Source organism: Oryctolagus cuniculus, chromosome 4, assembly GCF_964237555.1.
Source record: "Oryctolagus cuniculus chromosome 4, mOryCun1.1, whole genome shotgun sequence".
NCBI lineage: Eukaryota > Metazoa > Chordata > Mammalia > Lagomorpha > Leporidae > Oryctolagus > Oryctolagus cuniculus.
The window spans coordinates 78,459,155-78,486,383 of NC_091435.1; the positions used below are offsets into that span (position 1 = coordinate 78,459,155).

General features: G+C 48.2%; 1 protein-coding gene across 1 annotated transcript in view; it reads left to right on the top strand.

Moving 5' to 3' along the window:
• CASR (calcium sensing receptor) overlaps positions 1 to 25,391 on the top strand; it is a 90,554-nt gene extending 65,163 nt beyond the window's left edge. Inside the window, exons 4-7 of the mRNA XM_017347060.3 lie at positions 222 to 1,106; positions 13,449 to 13,679; positions 20,353 to 20,476; positions 22,537 to 25,391. Of these exons, the coding sequence (XP_017202549.2) occupies positions 222 to 1,106; positions 13,449 to 13,679; positions 20,353 to 20,476; positions 22,537 to 24,017 (2,721 nt within the window). The 3' untranslated portion in view covers positions 24,018 to 25,391. The remainder of the gene's footprint in view (positions 1 to 221; positions 1,107 to 13,448; positions 13,680 to 20,352; positions 20,477 to 22,536) is intronic.
• The last annotated feature ends 1,838 nt before the right edge of the window (positions 25,392 to 27,229 follow it).

Here is a 27,229-nt window from a genome sequence, read left to right on the forward strand (position 1 = left end):
CTGGGGATACAGATGCTCCCGGAGAGACGGATAGGTGCTAGGGTCTCCAGGCTGGAGCAGGACACGTGTCAGCTGTCTGCGCCCTCTCATCCCCTCCACAGGGAATGGCAGTGTTTGATCCATGAGACTCAGGGACTCCAAAGGCCACCCCGCAGCAGCTTTGAGGCCCACTGGGCACCTGCTGCACCACACAGTCATCCTGTGTTCTTGGTTCTCTCCAGGTCAGCTACGCCTCCTCCAGCAGACTCCTCAGCAACAAGAACCAGTTCAAGTCCTTCCTCCGTACCATCCCCAATGACGAGCACCAGGCCACCGCCATGGCAGACATCATTGAGTATTTCCGCTGGAACTGGGTGGGCACCATTGCAGCTGACGATGACTATGGCCGGCCAGGGATTGAGAAGTTCCGAGAGGAAGCCGAGGAGAGGGACATCTGCATTGACTTCAGCGAACTCATCTCCCAGTATTCTGATGAGGACGAGATCAAGCAGGTGGTGGAGGTGATCCAGAATTCCACGGCCAAGGTCATTGTTGTCTTCTCCAGTGGCCCAGACCTGGAACCCCTCATCAAGGAGATCGTCCGGCGCAATATCACCGGTAGGATCTGGCTGGCCAGCGAGGCCTGGGCCAGCTCCTCCCTGATCGCCATGCCTGAATACTTCCATGTGGTCGGAGGCACCATTGGATTTGCTCTGAAGGCGGGGCAGATCCCAGGGTTCCGGGAATTCCTGCAGAAAGTCCACCCCAGGAAGTCTGTCCACAATGGCTTTGCCAAGGAGTTTTGGGAAGAAACGTTTAACTGCCACCTCCAAGAAAGTGCTAAAGGACCTTTGCCCGTGGACACCTTCCTGAGAAGTCATGAAGAAGGTAGCAGCAGGCTAAGCAATAGCTCCACTGCCTTCCGACCCCTCTGTACAGGGGCTGAGAACATCAGCAGTGTGGAGACCCCTTACATGGATTACACGCATTTACGGATCTCCTACAACGTGTACTTAGCGGTCTACTCCATTGCGCACGCGCTGCAGGATATCTACACCTGCCTACCCGGGAGAGGGCTCTTCGCCAACGGTTCCTGTGCAGACATCAAGAAGGTTGAGGCTTGGCAGGTATGTCCTTTGCTTAGATACCTGTTTTCTGTGTCATAAAGCAGAGTCCGGCTGATCCAGGCAAGAAGACCGTGGTGACTTCAAACAGATAATATCTAAATGAAGCCACTAAATGGAGCTTTGGACTCAGTGTGCTACCCAATGTCTGAGCAACTGTCTTCTGCAAAGTTGAGAGTGATTTAACTTGATTATCTTTTAAAGCTCAAAAATTCTCTAATCTGGTGATTCAGAATACCTAAAGGGTGTCCCTTAAACATTCGTAAATATCCCAAAGCAGAGTTAGTGCTGAATGGAGTGCTTTTCTAATGCCTAAATTAGAAGTATTGTTCTCTTGTGAATAACAAGTATGTGGTGCACACTTTGGAATGTTCCATATACTAAGGGGCATAAAACTAGTGTTATTGTGTCCAGCCACTACACACAGATGGTACACACACCTAACAGGTCAACTAAACACAAGCTTATGGCACCAGCTAATCAAAGGCACAGGTTTAGTATTTATCACAGGTCCTCTTATGATGAGTTGATGTTGAAGGTTTTAAAAGAAAAGAAGCATTGACACAGTTTGCACAAAGAAAATAAGAACCTATGGAGTTCGTACGCTCACCTTATAGTTGAGTCTTGTTTTGTGTTTTGGAATTACACATGGGAGAGAGATCATCATCTTTTTCATTTCATGGGGCTTCTGAAGAAAATCGTCTGGTTTGCCTTGTATCTTAACAGCTGTTTGTGCTTTGTGGGGCCCTGTTTTTTCAGACTATGTTTCATACCCCTTTTGTATTTTTCTTCAGTTCCAAACTGTCCTGACAGAGAGAGTGCCCAAGAGTGGGAGAAGGGGTTCCGTGTGCTTGGGCTGATGGTTCGGCTGCCAGCCCCCTCGTTGCAGCTCCCCTGTTTCCTAGCTGTGTGACCTTCAGCGTCTCCTCACCTGTAAAATGGACCTAGTGTCTGGCTTAATGTCTACCTGAGGCTCTTTTGAAGGCAAAGTACGTTTCCAAATTTTAAGCTATGCACATTCAACCACAGCCCAAAAATATGTGAAAATTTCTAGAAATACACAATTCATGAATTTTACATTATTATGCCCCTTTCTGAACAGCATGAATGAAAGCTTTAGTCATCCTGGGATAGGAATGGTCGGTTTGTCCAGGGTATCCACGCCATATATGCCACCTGCTCTTCGGTTACTTAGTAGCCATCTGGGTTCCAGATCAAATGCCATGGATGGCAGTGCTGTGCTCAAGTAACCTTTGTTGTAGCAGCCTAAACTATGTTGCAAGGCCTACATCATTCACCTCACTTCAGCTCTTCACATAGGCATTGATCATCTCACATCATGCTAAGACGCAATATCTTGAGAGAAGAGAGACCACATTCATATAACTAAATACTATAATATATACTATATAATATATGTACTATAATGAGGTAGTATATGATTAATTTCTTCTGTTAGTAGTTGCTGTTAGTCACTTACTGTGTCTAACTTACAAACTGGACTTTCCCATGGGTACATATGAGAGACAAAACCATAGAATGCTGCATTCAGTACTATCTGCAGTTCCAGGCATCTCCTGGGGCACTTGCAACATATTCCCCATGGATAAAGGGGAATGACTTTCTTAAAAAAAAAAAAAAAGAATTATTTATTTTTTTGTTTGAAAGTCAGAGTTACAGAGAGGGGTCTTCCATCCGCTGGTTCACTCCCCAAATAGCCAAAAAGGCCAGAGCCAGGAGCCAGGAGCTTCTTCTGGGTCTCCCACGTGGGTGCAGAGGCCCAAGGACTTGGGCCATCTCCTACTGCTTTCCCAGGCCATAACAGAGAGCTGGATCAGAAGAGGAGCAGCCGGGACTAGAACCGGCACCCATATGGAATGCCAATGTCACTGGCAGCAGCTTTACCCACTATGCCACAACACCAGCTTCATGTACACTTCTAATTATTCAACCAATTAGGTAAAGAAAGTCATCACACAGAACCGCTACAGGCCCTTCAGGAAAGATACCTATAAACAAAGATTGTACAACTTAGGCCAGGCATTGTAGAGATTCTGCTAAGACGAGGCGTGTGACTCAGTAGACGGAGCCGGGACCTGCGTGTTCTCAGCCTTCCTCTTATGGGAAAATTGCACTCAGCCAGTGATGCTGGCCACAGCTCTGTGGGTGCTCAGAGCTTCCTTCCTCGCACTGCACCCCTGCCTTGGCAAAGACAGAGGAGCTCTAGTGAAGAGCAGAGACCACTGATGCTTCAGTGCCGAGAAATGAAGGCACAATCTTTAGGTAGTCAATGCTGTTGTCTCTCCTCTCCTGCCTCCCATAACCCTGGAAGGAGGACCCAGCCCTCAAAAAGCCTGCAAGGCCAGAGTGAGGGTGAAGGGAAAAAGGCTTCCAGTGGAAACGCGGCAGTTCCTCTCCCAGACCAGGCAGTAAGACCCAGATGGTCAAGAACAGAACTGGGGCCCATGAGGAAAACACCAGCAGTAGGACTACAGTCAAGACTGGGACTCTTAGTTGTTTCATAGAAAATCCAAACCCAAGTGGCTAGAACCGAAAAAGGAAATTTAGTGACTCATGTTGCTGAAAATCTCAGAAGAATTCCAGGTCCTAGATGTTTTGTCTCCATCTTTGTTCATTATTACCCAGAGTTTGCAGTGTTCGGCTCTGCAGCAGCTTCAGGCTCAAAAACCCTTTGCCGCTAGGGTCCCTTACTTCCCAGGATCTCTTGGAAAAGTCCCAGAAATCCTGCCGATGGACCAGTCCTGAGTTGCTTCTCTGTCTCCAGTAGCAGGAGCCTTTCCAAACGACATAGACTGAGAGCAAAGGCGAGGGGATCCCCAAAAAGAAACTAGGATGCTGGTACAAAAAGAAGGAGGAAATAGAAGCAAAGCAGCCAACAGGAGAAATGTCCACTACACGGACACCTCATGGCACCCTCGTCCAGGGAGACACATCCTCCTGACTCATATGTGGTCCAGCACAACTCATCCTGGAGAGGAGACGGGAAAGGGGGATCAGAGCTCCAGGAAGGAAGAGCATCTGGGCTTTACCAAGATGTCCTGTGTGCTTGCTGCAGGTATCCACTAAGCCCCTGGGCCCCAGACCATTCGGTGAACATTCCAGAGTTTAGAATCTTGGTCATGTCTCCAGCAGCAGATGCGGTGACAGTATTTACTCTCATTATCAATACCAATATGGAAGCCTGTTACCTATACAACCTAATTCAGGAAGCTCAGCCTATAATCTCATGCCTGCTTCTCTCAAATTTTCCCTTCTAATTCAACCTACTTTAGATCTCACCACAAGAAAAAATTTCTAGTTTTTTGGCACAGCATTTTTTTCTGAAGCAAATCCCACACCTGATGGCCCATTAATTTCATCTCCACTAGTATTGTCTACCATGAACTCTCACATCTTTTTCAAAATTTACTTTCTCCTGGAAGTCTTTTCAAATCATAATCACACACAGACTTTCTGATCATTCTCCCTCATTTTAGTTGTGTACATACCCAGATTCAGCTTCTAGAGTTCTTCAATGGACTGAAACAAATTATCAAACTTCTGCTTCACTGAGGACCAATCACAGTATTTTTCCTTTTGTTGACATTTTCCCCCTAAAATACATCAATCAACTCATATGTGTTAAAATTTACATTGGTGATGATTTAATAGCATGCAACACACAGTTACTTCCTGGCCTCCCTACAGAGCTAACGCCTCCCTCCCACCTCTCTGCAACTCTCTTTTCACTCTCACTCCTCCACTGGACTTTCAGCTTCACAGGGGCAGGCTCCTTTGCTCAGCGCTGTGTCGAGAACACTGACACCAGCATCTTTACGGAATGAATGAATGAGAAGCGATCTGGCTGATCTGACTTGACACTACCTAGAATCCCTTGCAGAGAACTGTTTGAGTCAACAGCCTATTCTTTTTTTAAGATTTTTTTTAATTTGAAAGGCAGAGTTATAGAGAGAGAAAGACAGAGATCTTCCGTCTGCTGGTTCACTCCCCAAATGGCCACAATGGTCGAGGCTGTGCCAAGCCAAAGCCAGGATCCCCAAGCTTCTTTCGGGTCTCCCATGTGGGTGCAGGGGCCCAGGCAGTTGAACCATCTTCTACTGCTTTCCCAGACACATTAGCAGAGAGCTGGATCGGGAGTGGAGCAGCCGGGTCTCAAACTGGCGCCCATTTGGGGACGACGGCTTAACCAACTACACCACAACACCAGCCCCCCAACAACCTATTCTTGAGTTAATCATGGTGCCACAGTACTCTAGGCTCTGATTGGATGAGCCTGGGTCATATGGCCACCATCAGGTTTGAATGGAACATCACATAGGTAAGCACGTGCAGAAATAGCTGCTTTCTTTCTCACCTAATTCCTCCTCCCTCATTTCCTTCCCTTCACCTCAGCCACTCACTGGTCAAAAACAGCCATGCATGGTGACAGGAGCGTGGTGATAGCAGAAGCCAAATGGAGTTGATCTTCCTAGGAATTGCTGATACTGCTGGATGCTGGAGGAAAGTAGAGAAATTGGGGTGATACAGAGATGGAAGGGAGATAAGAAAATGTGGCTGAGATGAGGGGAGGAAGTTGGTCCTGAATCTTCCCTGCAGTCTTAGCACATGAACTGGGTGAGAAGCAACAGCCCTTATCCACGATTACCATCCCTCATTCTCTGTGTGCGCCCCAGGGTCCCTCTGTACTAAGAAACGGTACCATGTGTAGCAGCTGGTGGTCCTGGACCACAGTGAGGGGTTCCAGTCTCAGTGGACACTTGCAGGTGTGCCAAGAGGTGATTCTCATTTATGCTTGCAATGAGCAAGAATTTGATTTTAAGATCCTTTAGAGGAAATACCCTAAAAGCCCACAAGATGGGAATATTATCACATAAAAGAATCTATGATCCTAGTGTGTGCGTGTCATGTGTACCTGCTTCCCTCACAGCTGTGTCTGTCTTGATGTCTAGTTTTCTTTGTGAGCCCATCAGTCTCTCTGGGTCTCTTCCATGTTTAAGTCTTTTTTGTATCTTTTTTTGTTTCTCTTCCCCTTCAATTACTGTTTTTTCTCTTTTTACTCTCCAAATAAAATAAATCATTTGGAAGAATATTATACTGGATTGTAATCCCAAATGAAATTATTTATTTTCTTTTTTTTTTTTCAGTAGAACCATCAGTTCCTTCTTTTAACATTCTAAAAACAGAAGAATGTTCTTTCTAAGAAAAATATCTGAATTAGTTTTTAACTTACAATTCTTTTTGTGGGTTAATGATTCTCAATTTAAAAGTTCCCTGGGGCAGGCATTTGGCATGGAGGTTAAGATGTTTCTTAGGGGCTGGAGTTGTGGCGCAGAAGATTAAGCCACTGCCTGCAATGTCTGAATCCTCTATGGGCAACGATTCCAGTACCAGCTGATTCATTTGCAGCCCAGCTCCCTGCTAATGGGCCTGGGAAAGTAGTAGAAGATGGCCCAAGTCCTTGGACCTTTGCACCCATGTGAGAGACCTGGATGGAGTTCTGGTCTCCAGGCGTTGGCCTGGTCCAGCCTTGGCTGGGACAGTGAACCAACAGATGGAAGATCTCTCTCTCTCTCTCTCTCTCTCTCTCTCTTTCTCTGTCACTCTGTCACTTTCTCTCTCTCTCTCTTGCTCTTTTAAATAAATTTTTAAAAACATCCAAGTCTTTAAAACTATACACTTAGGATGGGTGCACTTTATCCTACATAAATTAAAATGTTTAAAATAAAAATAGTTTAAATTTAAAAAGTCCTACATAAATTAAACATCAATAAAGTTAACTTAAAATAAAAAATGATGGAAGGTCACTGAGTTGGGAAAGCACAGATCCCGTGCACCAGGATCAGAATGTCACCCTGTTTGGGCCACTTTTCAATGTGCCCTTCTCTTCAACCCAAAGTGTACATTAGCCTGCCCCCCGTGACTGGGGACAGACAACCTAACAGACTGTACAGGAGTAGGTGGTGGGACGTAACAGTTTAGACTTGGTCCTCTGGAGTCAGCTTGAGTTGTTCTAAATCCTCATTTGCCACTTCATAGCTTTACGACCCGAGCAGCCACTTTCTGTCATGGTGCCCCACTTTGTTCACCCAAGAAATGGAGACAATGAAACCCATCTCCTAAATTTAGTATAAAGATAACATTAGCTGGCCGGTGCCACGGCTCAATAGGTTAATCCTCCGCATTGCGGCGCCGGCACACCGGGTTCTAGTCCCAGTCGGGGCGCCGGATTCTGTCCCGGTTGCCCCTCTTCCAGGCCAGCTCTCTGCTGTGGCCCGGGAGTGCAGTGGAGGATGGCCCAGATCCTTGGGCCCTGCACCCTATGGGAGACCAGGAGAAGCACCTGGCTCCTGGCTTTGGATCAGCGCAGCAGTGGTCACTGGGGGGGTGAACCAACGGGAAAGGAAGACCTTTCTGTCTGTCTCTCTCTCCTCTCTCACTGTCCACTCTGCCTGTCCAAAAAAAAAAAAAAAAAAAAAAGATAGTGTGGTACAAGTCTTTTATGTATTTATTGATTTCCTATGTGTTACCTTAGTGGCCTTATTTTTCTCATTTATTCTCAGATTGATAAAAAACCTCATGATGGGCACCAGTTGTGTGGGGAGCAAACCGGACTAGACTGAGTTACTGGAATTAAGACTTATTCTATGCATCTGCTCTCCCACAATATGGCGCTGGGAGAGAAGTAAACAGCTTCCGCACAGCTGCCTCCAGTTCAACTAATAAACTGTAGGACTTGCTCCTGATTGGAGAGCAGCGTACTCGGCGTGTGGGCAGCCGAGTTGGGATTGGCGAAGGAGGACTATAAAGGAGGAGAGAGACGGCATGCACCAGGAACATCTATGGGGAACATCTAAGGGAACCCGTGCAGCCCCCGAGAAAGCCGGCCGGCGGTGTGCCGCTCCCCTGCGGAAGTGGGGAATGCGGCCAGGGGGAACTGCCCTTCCACGGAGGTGGGAGGGATAGTAGCCAACCCGGGAAGAACCAGCAGCAAACCCGGGGAGGGCCGAGCAGACAAAAGAACAGCGCAGGGTCCTGTGTCGTTCCTCCACGAAGAGGGGGAGCGACAAGTTGCTCATCTAGTGGTGATACCTACAGGTTTAGTGTCTGCTGCGTTAACCGTGCACTCAACAGATGTCCAGTATCCAGTACAATCCAGGCTCCCGAGGGATACCGAAAAGAATAAGAGAGGGCCTGCTTTGGAGGAGACTGGTCTAACAAACCAAGAGTGTAGAATTTCTAGTCACAGAGATCCCAGGGGTCCCTCTTTCTGCATAAAATATTTGCATTGCTACCTCTTATGTTGGTCTGTGCTTTATCTCCTTTCCCCATCTGAAGATAGACTTGCCAAGTCTCTACATCAATTCCTCACACCAAGTATCCCAGAGGGACCTTGATGTCAAGGCCCCTGCCTGCTGCCGAATGGCTGCTCCACCAATGAAGTCATGTTTGGATTGTAAAATCTTTTCCCATACCTTTGATTTTTTGAACCAGCTTATTAAGATATAATTCACATACCATACAATCACTTATTTAAAGCGTACAATACAGGGGCTGACGCTGTGGTATAGAAGGTTAAGGCACCGCCTGCAGCACAGGCATCCCATACAGGCACCAGTTTGTGCCCCAGCTGGTCCACTTCTGATCCAGCTCCCTGCTAATGCACCTGAGAAAGCAGCAGAAGATGGCCCAAGTGCTTAGGCTCCTGCACTTGCGTGGGAGACCTGGAGGAAGCTCCTGCCTTCTGGCTTCGGATCGGCGCAGCTCTGGCCATTGCAGCCAACTGATGAATGAACCAGCGGATGGAAGATCCCTTCTCCGACTCGCCCTCTCCCTTTCTCTCTCTGTAACTCTGCCTTTCAAATAAATAAATATATGTTTTCTAAAAAAATACTGTACAATACAATAGCATTTAGTGTATTGACAGTAGGGCAACCATAAGCACCATCAACTTTTTTCACATGAAAAAGAAACTCGTACCCTTTAACTATCACCCTCTATCACCTCCATCCCGAGATAACCACCAATCTATTTTCTTTCTCTACATATTTGGATATTTAATGATGTTTCATAGAAATGGAATCCTAAACTACATCATCTTGTATGACTGGCTTCTGAGTTCAAGTTCTGGCTTTGCTCTGATTCCCACTTCCTGCTAATGTAGACCCTGGAAGGCAGCAGACCATGGCTGCAGGACTTGGGTTCCTGCCACTCATTTCAAAGACCTGGACTGAGTCTGGGCTCCTGGCTTTGGCCTGGTCTAGCCATTGCAAGCATTTGGGGAATGAGTAGTAGATGGAAGATGTTTCTCTGTCTCTGTCTCTCTGTCCCTGTCTCTCTCTCTCTCTCTAGGATTCTGTGTGTGTATGTGTGTCTGCTTTTCAAATAAAATGAAAATAACTTCTTTTTTTAAAATTTTTTTTGACAGGCAGAGTGGACAGAGAGAGAGAGAGAGAAAGGTCTTCCTTTACTATTGGTTCACCCTCCAATGGCCGCCGCGGCTGGCGCACTGCACTGATCCGAAGCCGGGAGCTTCTCCTGGTCTCCCATGGGGTGCAGGGCCCAAGCACTTGGGCCATCCTCCACTGCACTCCCGGGCCACAGCAGAGAGCTGGCCTGGAAGAGGGGCAACCGGGACAGAATCCGGCGCCCCGACCGGGACTAGAACCCGGTGTGCCGGCGCCGCAAGGTGGAGGATTAGCCTATTGAGCTGCGGCGCCGGCCAAAAATAACTTCTTAAAAAATATTATTTCATGAGGGAATTAATGACCTACAAAAAATATTTGCTGTGGACACTCTAAGCAATTTATACTGGAGGCAGGATGGAATAGCAAAATGGTCCATGTTTCAACCCCAGCTCCAGCCCCTGCTATCCAGTTTCCCGGCCTCTCTGGGCCTCCCTTCATCAGTTACAAAATGACGATAATGATGGTTCCTGTTAATGACATAGCTGTTGAGGTGAGGAGCCACCAGTCCAGTGCTTGGCATTTGGGACGTGCACATAAGAGACAGTTCCCTTCCTCTCCTGTCCTCTCCTCTCCCTGGACACCCATAATCAGTGCCAAGACAGAGCTAGCGGGGTGTGTGGAAGGGACCGGGATAACGATGGTTAGGAGGAATGAAAACACTCATACGTAACCCTGGGTGTGTGCAGGGTGTAAACTACCTAAAGAAGTTGAAAGCCTATATCGTCGGCATCGAGTTGGGTCCCCAGTGGGAAGTGGGGGCAGGGCACAAGTATAACACGTTTGGGCTGGCCAAGCCCAGAAGGTCTCAGAGTGGGATGGAGGAATGAGGCTCCAAGTGTTGGGGCATGAGTCAGCATTAAAGGGGGAAGGAAGGGTGTGTCGGGACAGGAACGTGTCTGGGTAGAGGCCAGGCCGTCCCAGGAGCAAGGAAAGGTAAAGTGAGGTAGAGGGCCAAGAAAGGGGCACTTCTGGGACGCCTCCTCTCCACAGCCTGCCTTAAGGACTTGGTCAAAATGATGACCCAAATACTAGGATCGTCACCACCTGGGAAGGCGTGGGGGTACACCAGCAGTGCAGATTGGGTGGGATTTGGGTATCCACAGGCTGGAGACAAAAGTCAGGGCAGCCAGGGCCTGCTGGAGTGGCGGTGAGGTCGCTGTGGAATGGATCAGACCCCGCAGGCGAGGGGAGGCACCCGGGGGCTGCGGGTGAGCATGTGTGACCTGGCACCTGTCACAGATTCGGCCTCAGACACAGCTCAGGGCGGCCCATGAGCAAATGCATGTGGCTCCTTTTCTCCACTCCGTTCTCCTTACAGTAATGAAATATTTGTTTAAAACAGATTCAGTACAGAAATAAGTTGTCAAGAAGCAGTGTCATCTCTGGAGAGGGGTGGAGTGTGAAAAGTTGCTCCTGGGGCTCTGGCTTGGGGGGCTTGGTTGTCACAGTTTGTCATGCACAGCAGATATATGCAGATAACAGGTGCTTAACAGAGAGGCCTGGCAAAGTCATCCACTGGCTGGACTTAACCCAGAATTTTCCCGTGTCAGAGTGATGCTGGTTTTTAGGTACCCTAAATATAATGAGAGGGGCTAGTGTTGTGCCATAGGGTAAACTGCCATTTGCCATGCGAGCATCCCATTGGAGTACTGGTTCAAGTCCTAGCTGCTGCTCTGCTTCCCAATCAGCTTCCTGCTAATGTACCTTAGAAGGCAGTGGAAGATGGCCCTAGGACTAAGGTCCCTGCCACCCATGTGGGAGACCAGGATCGAGTACCTGGCTCCTGGCTTCAACCTGGGACAGCCCTGGCATTGTGGTCATTTGGGGAGATTCTCTCTCTCTCTCTCTCTCTCTCTCTCTCTCTTTCTCTTTCTCTCTTTCTCTCTTTCTCTCTCTTTCCCCTTTTCAAATAAATAAATCCTTTTCTAAAAATGATAGAAGGAATGGTGCCTCTAGCTGTACTCCTGGTGCTGCCAAGTTAGAAACCAGAGAGAACTCAACACCAGAGCTTGGGATCAGTGTGGTACAGTAGGTTAAGCCTCCACCTGTAGTGCCAGCATCCCATATGGGCATCGGTTTTTGTCCCAGCTGCTCCACTTCCAATCCAGCTCCCTGCTAATGCACTTGGGAAAGCAGTGAAAGATGGTTCAAGTGCTTAGGCCCCTGCACCCATGTGAGAGACCCAGAGGAAGCTCCTGGCTCCTGGCATCAGATCAGCCCAGCTCCAACCATTGCAGCCATTTGGGGAGTGAACTAGCAGATGGAAGACCTTTCTGTCTCTCCCTCTCTCTGTCTGTAACTCTGCCTCTCAAATAAATAAATAAATAAATCTTTTAAACACACACACACACACACATACACACACACACACACACACCCCAGAACTTGCAGAGACCCTGTGCCCACTCTGGCCCAGCCATCTCAGTATGCAAGTTAGGAGATGGGCTCAGAGTGCAGGCGCAGAGGTGCAGAGGAAGCGAGCTCTCCTGAGCCCAGAGGCTACACCATGTCTCACTCTCCCTTGGTGTCTCAGTGGCACAAGGCAGGCCCTACATGGAAGATAAGCTGCCAGTGCCCACTGCTTCCTCTTGACCAATGTCAGCAACATGGCAGGAGGCAGAGCCAGGAGCCCAACGATGCTGAAACAAAGCAGACCAATTAGGAGCACAGGCTGTGACCATGGACAAGATACTTAAGTGTCCCGTGCCTCAGTTTCCCCATCAACAAAATGAGGATCATCACACTATTCTCTGGAGAGTAGATTAGACAATGAACAAAAAGTTCTTAGGACCATGCCTCAAAGGCAGTAAGATAACTAGTATCTACATTTTTTTAGTAATTGTTATGAATACATTTTTGTGCAAAACCTTCATGACTCATAAAACCTTATAAAAATTCAAGGATTCAGGGGCAGCATTGTGGCACAATGAGCTAAGCTGCCACCTGCAATGTTGGCATCCCATATAGGAGAGCTAAATTTGAGTCCCTGCTACTCCACTTCCAATCCATCTCCCTGTTAATGTGCCTAGGAAGGCAACAGAGGGAGGCTCAAGTGTTTGGGCCCCCGCCACCCATGTGGGAGACTCAGATGAAGCTCCAGGCTCCTGGCTTTGGCCTGGACTGGCCCTGGCCATTGCAGCCATTTGGGGAGTGAACTAGTAGACAGATCGATTTCCCTCTCTCTCTCTATCATTCCATCTCTCTTTCACTCTCTTTTACTCACTTTATCACTCTTCCTTTCAAATAAATAACTTTAAAAATTTTATATGCATTTATAAAATGTAATAAATGTATGTATATAAAGTCGAGGATTTGCCACCATGACTCTGACACCAGTGATGGCCAGGCTGCACCTACAGCCTCCTTTCTTTATTCCTTTGACCCCACTCTTCATGCCTTTCGGCAGCCAGGCACCTCCACAGAAGCAGTACTATAGGGAGAGAAGGTTCAGAGGGTGGGAACACACATTCGCCCCTCTCGCCTCAGTGCCCAGCTCAGCAGATGCCAGGAAGGGGCTCTGCCTGACACACCCTGACCCTGCTGGGCACCACAAGGTCACGCTGCACCTGCAGAAGCTTTGATAGGTTCCTCTCCCTTTCCTATCTTCAAGAAAGTGTTTCTATTCCTCTTACAATTTGAGTCGTACGCAATGCCCACAGCTCACCGAGGCCTCCGCCAACACATTCAAGTACCCTAGTGTAAGTTGAAAAAGATGATGCCTCTTCCTTGAGTCATAATCATCCCACTTTGCTGGTAAAAGATAGTCTGTTGTCCCTACTGTCTTTGTGCAGTGCACAATATACACAGCCTTCTACTGCAAGCCTGAGGCTGCTACTCATGCATCTCTGCTCCTCTTCAGGTCCTGAAGCACCTGCGGCATCTGAACTTCACCAACAACATGGGGGAGCACGTGAACTTCGATGAGTGTGGAGACCTGATGGGGAACTACTCCATCATTAACTGGCACCTCTCCCCAGAGGACGGCTCCATCATGTTTAAGGAAGTCGGATATTACAACGTCTATGCCAAGAAGGGAGAAAGACTCTTCATCAACGAGGAGAAGATCCTGTGGAGTGGGTTCTCCAGGGAGGTACGTGCTGTCCATCCGGACACCGGTCACCTCTGCCGTTGCCAGAAAACTGTGCTGGGCTTTGCAAGGCCTTGGGCTTCACCTCTGGGCTTCCGAAGTGACGAGTCCACTTGCCTCAACTCACTAGCTCCGCATTGCCAGGGCTCCTTGTGAAATCCAGGAGTGTATAGGAGAGAGGAGACTCCTCCAGGCCTGAGCCCATGCCTTCTTGTTAAATTGAGACAATTTTACTTTTCACAAATATGACTCACTTATGAGACAGAGTTGTGTTGTTGTTGTTAAAACTATCCCCAGCTAGAGCAAAATAGTGAAGCAAACATGAACAGCACTCAGGTCAGGAGCTCTGAACTGAAACTGAGCGGGGCAGGCTACCTGGGGGTCAGGGAGACAAGGTGGTGGGCTGGAGGGGCTGCTTTTGGGGCTTGTCACAATGACTAGGATGTACCAATGTCCTTCAGCACTTACAGTCCAAGAGTGCTAGGTGTCCAGTCCATGTGGGACAGTTTACACAAGAAAGAATTGCCCCACCCACAATTGCCAATAGCAGCTCTTGAGAGAGCCTCCAGTCCAAAACAGCTGGATTTTCAAGATGAGTCCTTTAGTGATATCACCATTGTCCAGGGCCTGGACCATCCACAGAGAGGCAGTTCCCTGTCATGCAGACTCTCAGGGCTGACCTATAGATCAAAGGTCTAACTTGCTTTTCCTCCATGGGAGACTTATTACAAAGAGAAGGATGCTGGTGACAATGGCCATGCCCCCCTTCCCTGAGGATCACTGCCCCTGAAACCTGACAACCAGAAGCCCATCACTAAGTAAGTGTGCACTTAAGAAAAAGACACATGATGGACGGAACGGTGACCATTCTAAGACATTCTAGAATGTTCTGATGCTGTGGTTCCAGCTTCTCTGTAGGAACACAGACCCAGGAAGTCTAGATGAGACCCACCATATTTTTATTTGCATTTGCCTTTCTGTTATCACCTTTGAGCATCTTGGTCAACTTTTTGTAATATAACCAAAGACTCAATTTTGTGTTTTTACCAAATGCTTCTTAGGTTGCTGAATTTTTGATGTGATGGAACAGTTTTACCATTTCTTAATATATAGGATGAGTTTCCTTGCTAGAGTCACCTACAGATAGTGTGCAGAGAGTGGATTCTCAATTACAAATATGTTATGAGCTTTCCAGATGGAGATTTGGGGGGTTCAGAGGTAGTGTTCTTCTGCCACTAATTATAACCTTGTCTAAATGTTGTTAAGATTGATTTATTTATTTGAAAGTCAGAGCTACACACAGAGAGAAGGAGAGACAGAGAGAGAGAGAGAGGTCTTCCATCCGATGGTTCACTCCCCACATAGCCACAACGACCGGAGCTGCACTGATCCGAAGCCAGGAGCCAGGAGCTTCTTCCAGGTCTCCCACACGGATGCAGGGGCCCAAGGACTTGGGCCATCTTCTACTACTTTCCAGGCCATAGCAGAGAGCTGGATTGGAAGTGGAACAACTGGGACTTGAACCGGCGTCCATATGGGATGCCAGCACTGCAGGCGGTGGACGCCACAGCACCGGCCCCACCTTGTCTAAATTATCACACATTTCAGCTGGCTGAAGTGTAAGTTGATTAGCTACACTATCACCTGTTCACCCCTGTTAGATTACCCAGGTTGTCTCCCACCTCCATTAATTGATTGTCTCTAATTGATACACATCTATTCCCTCCTGCAGGAAAACTATTTCCTGTACAGTTCTCTCCAATCGTAATGTCTTCCAGGCTCTGCATGTCATGGGCTTAAACACTAGTAGATAACTATCCCCGGGAAGCCTCCTGAATTCCTCTCATGTTCCGGGAATAGCTGACCCAGTTATAAATTAAATCTATGGTTTCCATAGAAACATCACCTCAAACCTAGCACACATGATGCACTCAATCAATCTTAGGGTCAAGTCTGCTCTTTCTTTCTTTTGTAGAATTGGGCAATTCTTTCCTTTCGATTGTAAACTTGACTACAATCATGCCATTTGTGTTTAACTATAAATTATATATTAATAACTTCCCTAATAGCTACAAATTCATTACTAATATCAAATGAATAAATTCAGATAAGCTGAATTTCACCATATAAATGCAAAATGTCACCAATAGAGCATTTATGCTTAGCTAATGTTTTTAATTTACTTACAAATGCAACCCTTTAACCCCAGCATGTATTAAAAATCTGTCTGGAACTCTCTAATTAGAAGTTGGTGATACTGAGGTTCAAGGATGCAAAGGTGACTTCCTGGGCCACATATGTTGTCACTGTGAGAGATCAGACCAGACACCAAGTGCCCCAACTTCAACCTCAGTGCTCCATCTTCTACACTCTACTGCAGGTGATTCTTTCCTTATGCTACAAAAAATAAGGATAATAAGAGACATCTTAACCAGAGACTTGGAATTTAGATGTGCTTTCTTGGCCAGAATTGGCCAAGCATCTTTAGTAAGGCTGCAGGAGACTCGGGGACACTTGCAAGAGGGATCTTTCCAGTGGTTGCCTTGGCCCACTCTGTGCTGGTGGGATTTTTAGCTCATGAACGCTGAGAATGAAGGAAGGGGACACAGAGGATGGCATTCCTCTAATTCTTGCCTAGTCTAAGGCAGGGCTTCGTATAGTAAAATGTGCAGACTTTGAAGACCAACCTGTGTAACCTCAGCTCTCCAGCCAGGTCATGGTGTGACCTTGAGCCTGTTACTTAGCTATTATAAAGAAGAGAAAAAGAGGCTTAGCACAGACTGCTAAAAGCCCCCAGTATTTGTACTTCCTTTTTTCTTTAATGAGAAGACTCTGTTCTAGCTGGACACATGACCACCCAGAATAAAGATGACATTTTCCAGCCTCTTTTCTGCTAAATGTGGCCCTGTGACTAAATCCTTAAGTCAGAACGGAAGTGGCAATGCTGGGTGATGGCTTCCAAGAACCTTTGAGAAATTAACACAAGTGTTTTTCCCATCTTCCTCATTCCGTCCTCTGTCTTTTCTCCTGGAAACCAGATAGGACTAAGAGGCAAAGACCAAACATGTCAGAATAGCAGGGTAGGAAGAGACTAGGTCTCTAATGACAAGGAGTGCCGTGTCACTGTGGACTCAGCCCCAGACATTTATATCAGAGCTGAATAGTTCTCAATCTTGTTGGTACCAAGAGAAAACTATTAACCTCATTTTATGAAGCTAACTTAATCTTGATGTTAAAAAGCAAAAAAAGACAAAAACAGTACAAGCAAAGATAATTTAAGGCCATTGTTGTTTGTAAACATATCTGCTCAAACCCTAACTAAAAATCAGCAAACCCAGATCAGTAATACATAAAATATATAGCATATCATGACTTAGCAGAGTTAGCAGTGAATTTACACAGGTATAATGATAGCCAAACATAACAAAGTTCATACATGTAGCTTACTATATTAACAAAGTAAAAGACAAAAGTTCTACAATGTCCAGAGATACAGAGATTGTATCAATCAATGCTCTTTCAGATTAAAAACAAAAACTTCATCAATCCAGGAACAAAAAGGAATCTTACTTTGCCTTACCATGATAAAGGATATAGCAACCATCATTCTTTAGTAGGGAAAATGTAGAAGCATCGCTAGTGTGGGTTTGGGAAACAGGGTGCATCGCTTTGGTTCCGTGATCAAGCAGGTTGGTCACAGAGGGATTGAGAGAACGACTCTGGGCCAGCTGCTCACCACAGCTAAGCGTGCTGCTGTGAACTGTCACCCTTTCCTTGCCTTCATTTCCCAGGGCCCTGAGGGTCTTCACAAGCATCAGACTCACTCTGTTCTTCCTCTGGAGCATGATATTGATCATCTTTTGTTCAAGTTTTTCCAAACTCCTTTGTCAAGCCAGTATTGTTTTCTGCTAGAAGCAATGACAACCATTTTATTGCTTTACATGTTTTTAACTTTGTGAGATATCTCACAGAGTAGATTGGTGGAGGGGAGACTTACTGAAGACCCATTTTGGAAACAGTAAGACCCCTGCCATGTATTAAACATTATCCATGCATTATGCAACTAGAGCTAGAAAGATGAGTGAGGTTTGCTCCCTATCTTTATAAAAATATATACTTTTGCAACAAAGACTTCATTCTTGTGATTTATTCATTGTCTCTGAAACCTTTAAACTTCTAGGTAATAACTGCTAAATTTCTAGAGTAAAGTACTTAATTACTCAGCCTGATGAGAGGATGAGATAGAATTAGGACTTCTGAAATGGAGGAGAAATGACAAAATTGAATAAAACCACCTAAAATGTTGAAGGATCTTGAAATCTCAACAAAAGCACACAGCAAAAAGTGGTTTTGGTTTTTTTTGTTTGTGTTTGTATTTCTTTAGAAAAACCAATGAAGCTGGTGAGAAAAGTGGTCATCTATAGCATTGTAGCCTGGAGCTGTTCTCCAACTGCATCCGATAGTTTGGTTGTTTTTCTTTTGAGTCTTCTATATGGGCCATCCTATCATCTGCAAACAATGCAGTTTCATTTAGTTCTTTCCAATATTTATACACTTACTTTTCTGGTCTTATTTTACTAGCAAGGACCTCTAGCGCAATGCTAAATAACCGTGGTGATAGCGGACAGCCTTGCTCTAAAGGAAATGCTTTTAGTATTCTCTCTTACAGAATGAGGTTTACTTGAAGAGACTTTCTAAGTTGTCCCTATTCAAGTTACGGATATTTCTTCCTAATCCTTTTGCACTGAGTTTTTAACATTAGTTTGTGTTGAATTTAATCAAATTCTTTTTCTTCATCAACTGATGATCATATGTTCTGTCTCCATTAATTAATGCTATGAATGATACCTGTAGGTTTTCTAACTCTTGCCATACAGCCAACATGGTCGGGATGTGTCATCTTTCTTAAGCCCTTCTGGTCTGCTTGCATCTGCTTCCCAATAATGGAAAGTGGTGGTGCTCTTCCGCCAACCCGCGGATTCCTCACACGTTGTCTGCAGTTCCAGGACTCCTGGGTATTTTTGCCTCCCTGACCAGAATGTGCTGGTCTTTTCCAGAAGACTGGCTGCAGCCTAGTGGACCCCACTTTCCCACAGACTCAGAGAAGTAGAAGAGCCTAGGAATGTACATTCCCTGAGTCAACCGTAACCCGTGAGTGATGTGAAAATATAAAGCCCTAGCTTCTTCTCAGGTCAGGGCAAGCATGGGGCAGAACTTCTAGTCCCCTGAGGGACTGGGCAGAATCCATTCTCTAAGAGATTTTGCTCAGGTTCAACCCCCAACTTGTTCCCCTCTTCTGTCCTATGTCCTCCAATTCTGTCTGTTCCCTTTGGACACATTTTATTTATCAATTGCTTGCAGGGAAATCTTTAGGTCTGAAGGCAATCAGGGAAAAAATCCCACAAAGGTTTTAATTTTTCATACTATCCTTGTCTGGTTTTGGTAGCAGGATTATATTATGCTGACTTATAAGAATGAGTTGTAGAATGTTCTCTCCTTTTTCTCTTATTTTCTGGTAGAGTTTTCATAATGGTAGATTGATCTTTTTCTTTGGTATTATCACTTGTCTGTGATGAACATAAAACAGAGATCACCTCAAGTATGAATACATGGTGTATGGCTGGAGTAAGGGATGGAGCGAAGCATAGAGTTAAGGTGTAGTCATTGTCACAGCATGGCTTTCTGTTTGGGTGACAGACATTAAAGATGGCCAATTAGAAGGGATCCAGGGGTGAGCCTTGGTTTAGCAGTTAAGACCCAGTGAAGACACCTGCCTCCCACATTGGCATACCTGGGTTTGAGCCCTTGCTCCAGCTCCTGACTCCAGCTTCTTACTAATGCAGCCCCCGAGAGGCAGCGGATGGTGGCTTAAGTAACTGGATGTCTCCTGCCCACCTGGGAAGCCTGGATTGAGTTCCTGGCCTGGTTCTGGGATCTTGAAGGCATCTATGGAGTGAACCTGCAGATGAGAGAGAGAGCTCTCTCTCTTTCAAAATTCAGGATTTTTAAATGAAAATTAAAAGTAAAATAAAATTTATCCAAACATGAACCAGTAGCAATAGAAAGAAGCAAGGATTATGCTTAATTAAATTCTGCATAATTGAAGTCCATTAAGGAAATAAATAAATAAAATCCATGTTCCCGGAACTACTGCAGCTCCTGGAGCTCTCCTCTGGCATAGCTCTCCGACCCATTTACTTTCTGTGCCTATTCTGAGTGCCTCGCTGAGTTGTTGCAGAGCTCAGAAATTACCCTGTAATGCTTAAAATAAAAATACAGGAATTGCAATTCACCACAAAGTTCAGAGTCTCACTTTCAAGCAAATTTCCCCTTGTCTTGGTACCTCCCCTGGTGACTGTTTCTCGGTGTGTGAGTCCATGTTCCTGTATCTTTTGGTTTGTCTCAAGCTGTTGCATCCATGGAGAATTGACAGGTGTTTCATCCTGGGGCCCGGAGTTGATGGCAGAGGGAATTATTTAAGTAGAGTTTGATCACTGTGTGGACGTCCAGCAATTAACCCTCACAGAATGCCCATAGGCATCCCTCCCCTGCACAAATAACAGAATATCGGACCCCAGACCTCCTCTGCCTGGAAGGGCTCAGGTTGCCAAACTCCTCCCCCTAGTGTGTGTCTCAGGAGCTGCAGCCACTGACTTCTGTGCACTCTGTCCTCCAGGTGCCCTTCTCCAACTGCAGCCGAGACTGCCTGGCCGGGACCAGGAAAGGGATCATTGAGGGGGAGCCCACCTGCTGCTTCGAGTGTGTGGAGTGCCCTGATGGGGAGTACAGCGATGAGACAGGTAAAGGGACAGCCCCTCGAGGACGCTGTGCACTGTGTGGTCTGCCGTGGGCAGCCGGGTCGGTGAAACCCTTGGAATGAGACGGCACTTAGCATAGTTTCTCATTCATCAAGATTGTGTCTGAGCATGGTACAATGCTGGGCACCGAGAGGGAGCAGAAAGGAATGTTAAATGTCGTTCTGATACCATGAGACCCTCCAGATGCACCTGTTCTGCACCTGTCTCTCACTTGGATGCTGTCCTCCTTCTCTTCTTACCCAGTGGCCCTGAGTAGACAAAGTGCCAGCTGCTCCAGGCTCCAGAGGCAACAGGTCATGATAAGGTTGCCTGCTGGTGCCTGGTACTGTATTTACTGTCCTATGTTTTCCCTGTGCCTCAGGTCCTTTTAAGATGGGGATAATAATTAAACCTCTTACAAAACTTTGAGAGTTACATGAATGGGTAATGCAAATGGTAAATTCTAGATAAATCTTTGTTAAGTGCACTAAGGCAGTTTGGAAACATTCTATAAGGTTTTTTTTGTATCTACTTTTTTTTATTTTTTATTTTTTATTTTTTTGACAGGCAGAGTGGACAGTAAGAGAGAGAGACAGAGAGAAAGGTCTTCCTTTTTTGCCGTTGGTTCACCCTCCAATGGCCACCGCGGCCGGCGCACTGCGCTGATCCGATGGCAGGAGCCAGGTGCTTCTCCTGGTCTCCCATGGGGTGCAGGGCCCAAGCACTTGGGCCATCCTCCACTGCACTCCCTGGCCACAGCAGAGAGCTGGAACGGAAGAGGGGCAACCAGGACAGAATCCGGCGCCCAGACCGGGACTAGAACCCGGTGTGCCAGCGGCGCAAGGCGGAGGATTAGCCTAGTGAGCTGCGGCGCCGGCCACATTCTATAAGTTTTAACTGTAATTGCTATCTCCTTTCATCCTTGCCACAATACTGGGGTCGTTATTGCTTCCACGAGGAGACTGAGGCTCAGGGAGGTTAAGGGGGCCGACCGAAGCCCCACAGCCAGGGTCTCATGCAGACCACTGATCCCACAACCCAAGCTCGGGCCACTGCCCAACACTGCACACTTAGTAGACACGTGTAGATCCAATAGTCTGCAGCCTCCCTTGCTGGAGTGTGGGGGATGTGCAGTGAGGGAAGCACGGGCTATATGTATGGGGTACTGTGCCTTGATCTAAAAGGAAGGCTGCCCCGTGTGGCCACAAAGCCCATCCTCATAGCCAAAATAAATCAGGCTGCCTGGAAGGTGATAGCTATGTTTACCTGCTTCACCAGCTTAACCATTTTACTGTCTACGTGTACCGCATAACAATGGGTTGTGGCCGGTGCCGCGGCTCACTAGGCTAATCCTCCGCCTTGCGGCACCGGCACACCGGGTTCTAGTACCGGTCTGGGCACCGGATTCTGTCCCGGTTGCCCCTCTTCCAGTCCAGCTCTCTGCTGTGGCCAGGGAGTGCAGTGGTGGATGGCCCAAGTACTTGGGCCCTGCACCCCATGGGAGACCAGGAGAAGCACCTGGCTCCTGCCATCGGATCAGCGCGGTGTGCCGGCCGCGGTGGCCATTGGAGGGTGAACGGTAAAAGGAAGACCTTTCTCTCTGTCTCTCTCTCTCACTGTCCACTCTGCCAGTCAAAAAATTAAAAAAAAAAAAATGGGTTGTAAACCTCAGATACACACAATACTGTTCACCGAAAACAAAAACTAGGCAGAGTGGAATCACTCTGTAAAGAGCTGATGGACCATGCTAGCCCTCTGGTGAGAGGGCAGTGTCTTCTACAAGCTATCATCATGTAAGGGAAACAACTGCTCCCTACCCACGTGCAAATGAAAAACAAACAACAGAACCATCTAAGGTTCATGAAATTAGCTAAGTATGTTATTGAACGTAAATTGGAGTTTATTTTATTTTTGGTAATGTGAACATCACAATGATTTCATCCATAAAGAAAACTTAAAGTGGCACATGCAACAGCCTGGGCACCCACACCACCACATGCACCACCCACGGATTTATTCTACACCACACAGTAACTGATGACTCTTCCCTGGGCATTTTGCAGATGCCAGTGCCTGTGACAAATGCCCGGATGACTTCTGGTCCAATGAGAACCACACGTCCTGCATCGCCAAGGAGATCGAGTTTCTATCATGGACGGAGCCCTTTGGTATTGCACTCACCCTCCTCGCTGTGCTGGGCATTTTCCTGACAGCCTTTGTGCTGGGCGTCTTCATCAAGTTCCGCAACACACCCATCGTCAAGGCCACCAACCGCGAGCTCTCCTACCTCCTCCTCTTCTCCCTGCTCTGCTGCTTCTCCAGCTCTCTATTCTTCATCGGCGAGCCCCAGGACTGGACGTGCCGCCTGCGCCAGCCGGCCTTTGGCATCAGCTTCGTGCTCTGCATCTCGTGCATCCTGGTGAAGACCAACCGCGTCCTGCTGGTGTTTGAGGCCAAGATCCCCACCAGCTTCCATCGCAAGTGGTGGGGGCTCAACCTACAGTTCCTGCTGGTTTTCCTCTGCACCTTCATGCAGATCGTCATCTGTGGCATCTGGCTCTACACCGCGCCCCCCTCGAGCTACCGCAACCACGAGCTGGAGGATGAAATCATCTTCATCACATGCCATGAGGGCTCACTCATGGCACTGGGCTTCCTGATCGGCTACACCTGCCTGCTGGCTGCCATCTGCTTCTTCTTTGCCTTCAAGTCCCGGAAGCTGCCCGAGAACTTCAACGAGGCCAAGTTCATCACCTTCAGCATGCTCATCTTCTTCATCGTCTGGATCTCCTTCATTCCCGCCTACGCCAGCACCTACGGCAAGTTCGTGTCTGCCGTGGAGGTGATCGCCATCCTGGCTGCCAGCTTCGGCTTGCTGGCCTGCATCTTCTTCAACAAGGTCTACATCATCCTTTTCAAGCCGTCCCGTAACACCATCGAGGAGGTGCGCTGCAGCACAGCCGCTCACGCTTTCAAGGTGGCAGCCCGGGCCACACTGCGACGCAGCAACGTCTCCCGCAAGCGCTCCAGCAGCCTGGGGGGCTCCACGGGCTCCACGCCCTCCTCCTCCATCAGCAGCAAGAGCAATAGCGAAGACCCCTTCCCACAGCCCGAGAGGCAGAAGCAGCCGCCGCCGCTGGCTCTGCCCCAGCAGCAGCAGCAGCAGCAGCATCAGCAGCAGCAACCCAGGTGCAAGCAGAAGGTCATCTTCGGCAGTGGCACGGTCACCTTCTCTCTGAGCTTTGACGAGCCTCAGAAGAACGCCATGGCTCCCAGGAATTCCATGCACCGGAATTCCCTGGAGGCCCAGAAAAGCAACGATACCCTGACCAGGCACCAGGCATTACCCCCACTGCAGCGTGGGGAGACAGACTCGGAACTGATGGCCCAGGAGACAGGCCTGCAAGGGCCTATGGGTGGGGACCACCGGCCAGAGACCAAGGCCCCTGAAGAGTTGCCCCCAGCGCTCGTGGTGTCCAGCTCACGGAGCTTTGTCATCAGCGGTGGAGGAAGCACTGTCACAGAAAACATACTGCGCTCCTAAGGTGCATGTGGAAGGCCAGTCCAAGAGGAGCCCTGCAAGGCTGCCTGGGATCCCAGCAATGAGGAAGCGCCCGGCACCCCTTCCCTCTGAGGAAGAAGGAGTGATGGACACAGCCAGGGCCCGGAAGCGAGTTGCCCCGTTTGCAATGAGAGTGGATGGACTAAGGTTGACGGTAGCATTAAAAAAAGAAAAGCCGTGTGTTTCTGTAGTGGCAGATTCCAGATGGCCATAGTCAGATTCGCTGTTCCCTCACCTCCGATGTCTCCTCCTCTGTCCCCCACCCCTCACCTGACACACACACCCCACAACTGAACGACAAAACCAAGGCTTTGCGCTACTCAACGGCTCCCTCCTTTTTGGTTTCAACATTAAAATGCTTGCCCTGAAGATCATGGCCAGCCCGGTCCAGAGGCAAAACTGTGTAGACTGACATCAGCTTTTCCTGTGCTAGAGTTCAGATTTTGAGAGGCAGAGTGTCACCAGGGCTGCCAGCGTAACGACAATGGAAAGAACTTAAAATGTTCGAAACCACAGTGGGAACGTGCCCCATCCTATTCCTGAAAACCGTGTGATATGTGCGGTTGGTCTCCCTCCTACCAGCTACTACTAGCGCGTGACCTTGGGAAAGTGTGCGTCCTCCCTGCTGCCGTGTGTCTGGTTCTGTCCGGAATGTGACAGTGACGCTGGGTTTTGATTCCAGGATCACCAGGGCCGCCTCCAGTGGTTGGGAAGGAGCTGCTTGGATCCAGTGAGCTGTATCTGCAATTAATGTTGCTATCTGTAGCTCTGTCCTTAAGAACACACTCCTGATGTGATGTCCCCTGGACAATACAACCCGAGAAGAGTCACAGGCTGGCCTCTACAACGCAGTATTATTGAGCTCCACAGTCCTCCCTCGTCACCCCCTCACCCACCTGAGCTGAGCCCCTTGTTCGCCTTTGCAGGGTCCTGGGGATCCTGAAGCTCCCCTTTCCCTGACTCAAAGCAGCTCAGCGGCTGACTCCGTGGAGAGGGAGCTTCCGGTTGTTGGCCGCCTAACCATTGCTGAGTAAGAAAGAGAGCCCCACCCACCCGGTGCCATGGCGACGTCCCCCCAGCAATGGAGTTCACCTCCTCGGATGTGACCTCTCAGCAAGCAGACCCTGGAGCCAAGGAGACTGAGGTCAAGCCCTGGACTGGTCACTGGCATGCTGAGTGGTGACAGGCAGGGAAGTTGCACCTCTCTGAGCTCCCCCCTGTTTCATTTCTAACACGGGGGTGGCAATCACCCTCCTCGTGCAGAGCTCTTCTGTGGATTGAGATAATGTGTGTACTGCAGCGTGGTGCCTGGCCCATAATAAGCACTCAATAAATATTAGCTAATGTTATTGCTTATATCTTGATTATCATTCTTCCTTGCTTAATAGACAAGAGAGTATTTATTTACTTTTTAGGGTTCAGAGATCTATGCTTTTTTAAAGCACTTCTTATGCCAGGAGCACATAGGGAATAAGTGCTGGCAGTCCCTGGGCTGGCTTCTCTCGGTGGAGCAGCCTGACCCTCTAGCTGAGCCCATGGACCTTACTCTTTCTGATCAGGTTCCAGGAAGCTGCCCCAGCCTGCTCCGGGTACTCGGTATGCACATTAATCTCCTGCAGTTTACTTGTTTCACAACAGTGCCACCACCATGGTGGAGATACTGCAGGTGCTTCCAGTTTTGCAGTGGTAACGTGTGGGGCTCCTGCCTTTGTGCACGGTACGCGTCCCCTTAATGTGTGCAACATCACGGTTCTTGTAGATTCCCGTGTGTGGCCAAGGAGCAAGTCCATGGCGTCCAAAAGGCCCCTGGAAGCTATACTGGAGCCTCTCCTCTCTGCTTGTGCTGTCCGTCCTGGCCAATTTCTGAAAGTTGGTGCTTCAGCCGGAGGGCACAACTTTTTCTTGATAGTTCAGACTGTAATGACGAGTCCACGAATCATGATAACTTTCTCCATTATGAGTCCAAGAACTCTGGGGACTGGCCAATGGTGAGGCAGCCAGGAAGTTAGTGGAGCCCCAGAGGGCCTGATGCTCTGGCTCTGTGGTACCAGCACCCACACCCCTGTCACCGTGAGAGGGTGTCCCTCATCTGGCAGTAGCTTCTCCCATCATCTCAAATGCTACTCGTTAGTGGAGGCCAACTCATGGCAGTGAAATCGAAGTTTCGTGGGGACTTCCTCCAACCGCTCTTTGACGTGACTCTTTGACAGGGTGTTTGTTGAGTGTGTCATGGGGGTGCAGGGCTGAGCGTCACACTGCACAGACAGCCCTGGTGGGCACCTACGCGCCTCCCAGGAAGGGCCTCAGCCCCCACCCAGACAGCTGCCTGCTGCCAGCTGCACCTCTGAGCAAGGCACGGAGCTGACTGGGAATTTGTACTTAACATTTCACTTGCTGTTTACAAAATCAAAAAAAAAAAAAAAAAAAAAGAGAGAGAGAGAGAAAGAAAAAGAAAAAGCTGAACGAGTTTAATGACTTCACGTTTGTGTGTCAATGGCCCTGTGAACACAGCTCAGCAAAATGTCATAGAACATCCCTGCAGGGCTGTGCCGCGGCCAAGTGGCTGACGGGAAGCGGGTAAGGAAGGCTGCTTTGCAGCACAGATGTGGGGCTGTCACTTCGCTAAGCGCTGGCAAATGAAGTTGCCTGTCCCAACTCTCTAGTCAGAAAGGAGGACAGGACGGCAGCATGTGAGGAGGGAGATAGATGTCAGCCCATGTGTGAGACCGGCCGAAGAGCAAACACAGGAAGTTCCTGCAGTTGAATGCAGGAGGAAACACGTCTGATGACCTCATACGTGGCTCCAGCGCCCACCTAGGGACATCTGGGGGTGTGGGGGTGGTGTGGAATCTTCTCTGCCCTGTTCAGCAAGGAGGCGAGGCTGTTATTTGGTCTAATAGCACTGCCCTGACCAAACCCTGCCTGGAAGAATTTCAGATTCCATCCCTGGAAAGCCCTCCCCCCAGCAACATCCCAGAAGAGGAAATGGGGAGGAGAAATGGAAGACTCAAACCCATAAAAACTCCAGTCTGGGACAGTGCTGTGACCTAGAAGGCTAAGCTGTCTGCAGCGCCGGCATCCCATATGGGCACCAGTTCAAGTTCTGGCTACTCCTCTTCTGATCCAGCTCCCTGCTAATGCACCTGGGAAAGCAGTAGAAGATGACCCAAGTGCTTGAGCCCCTGCACCCACAT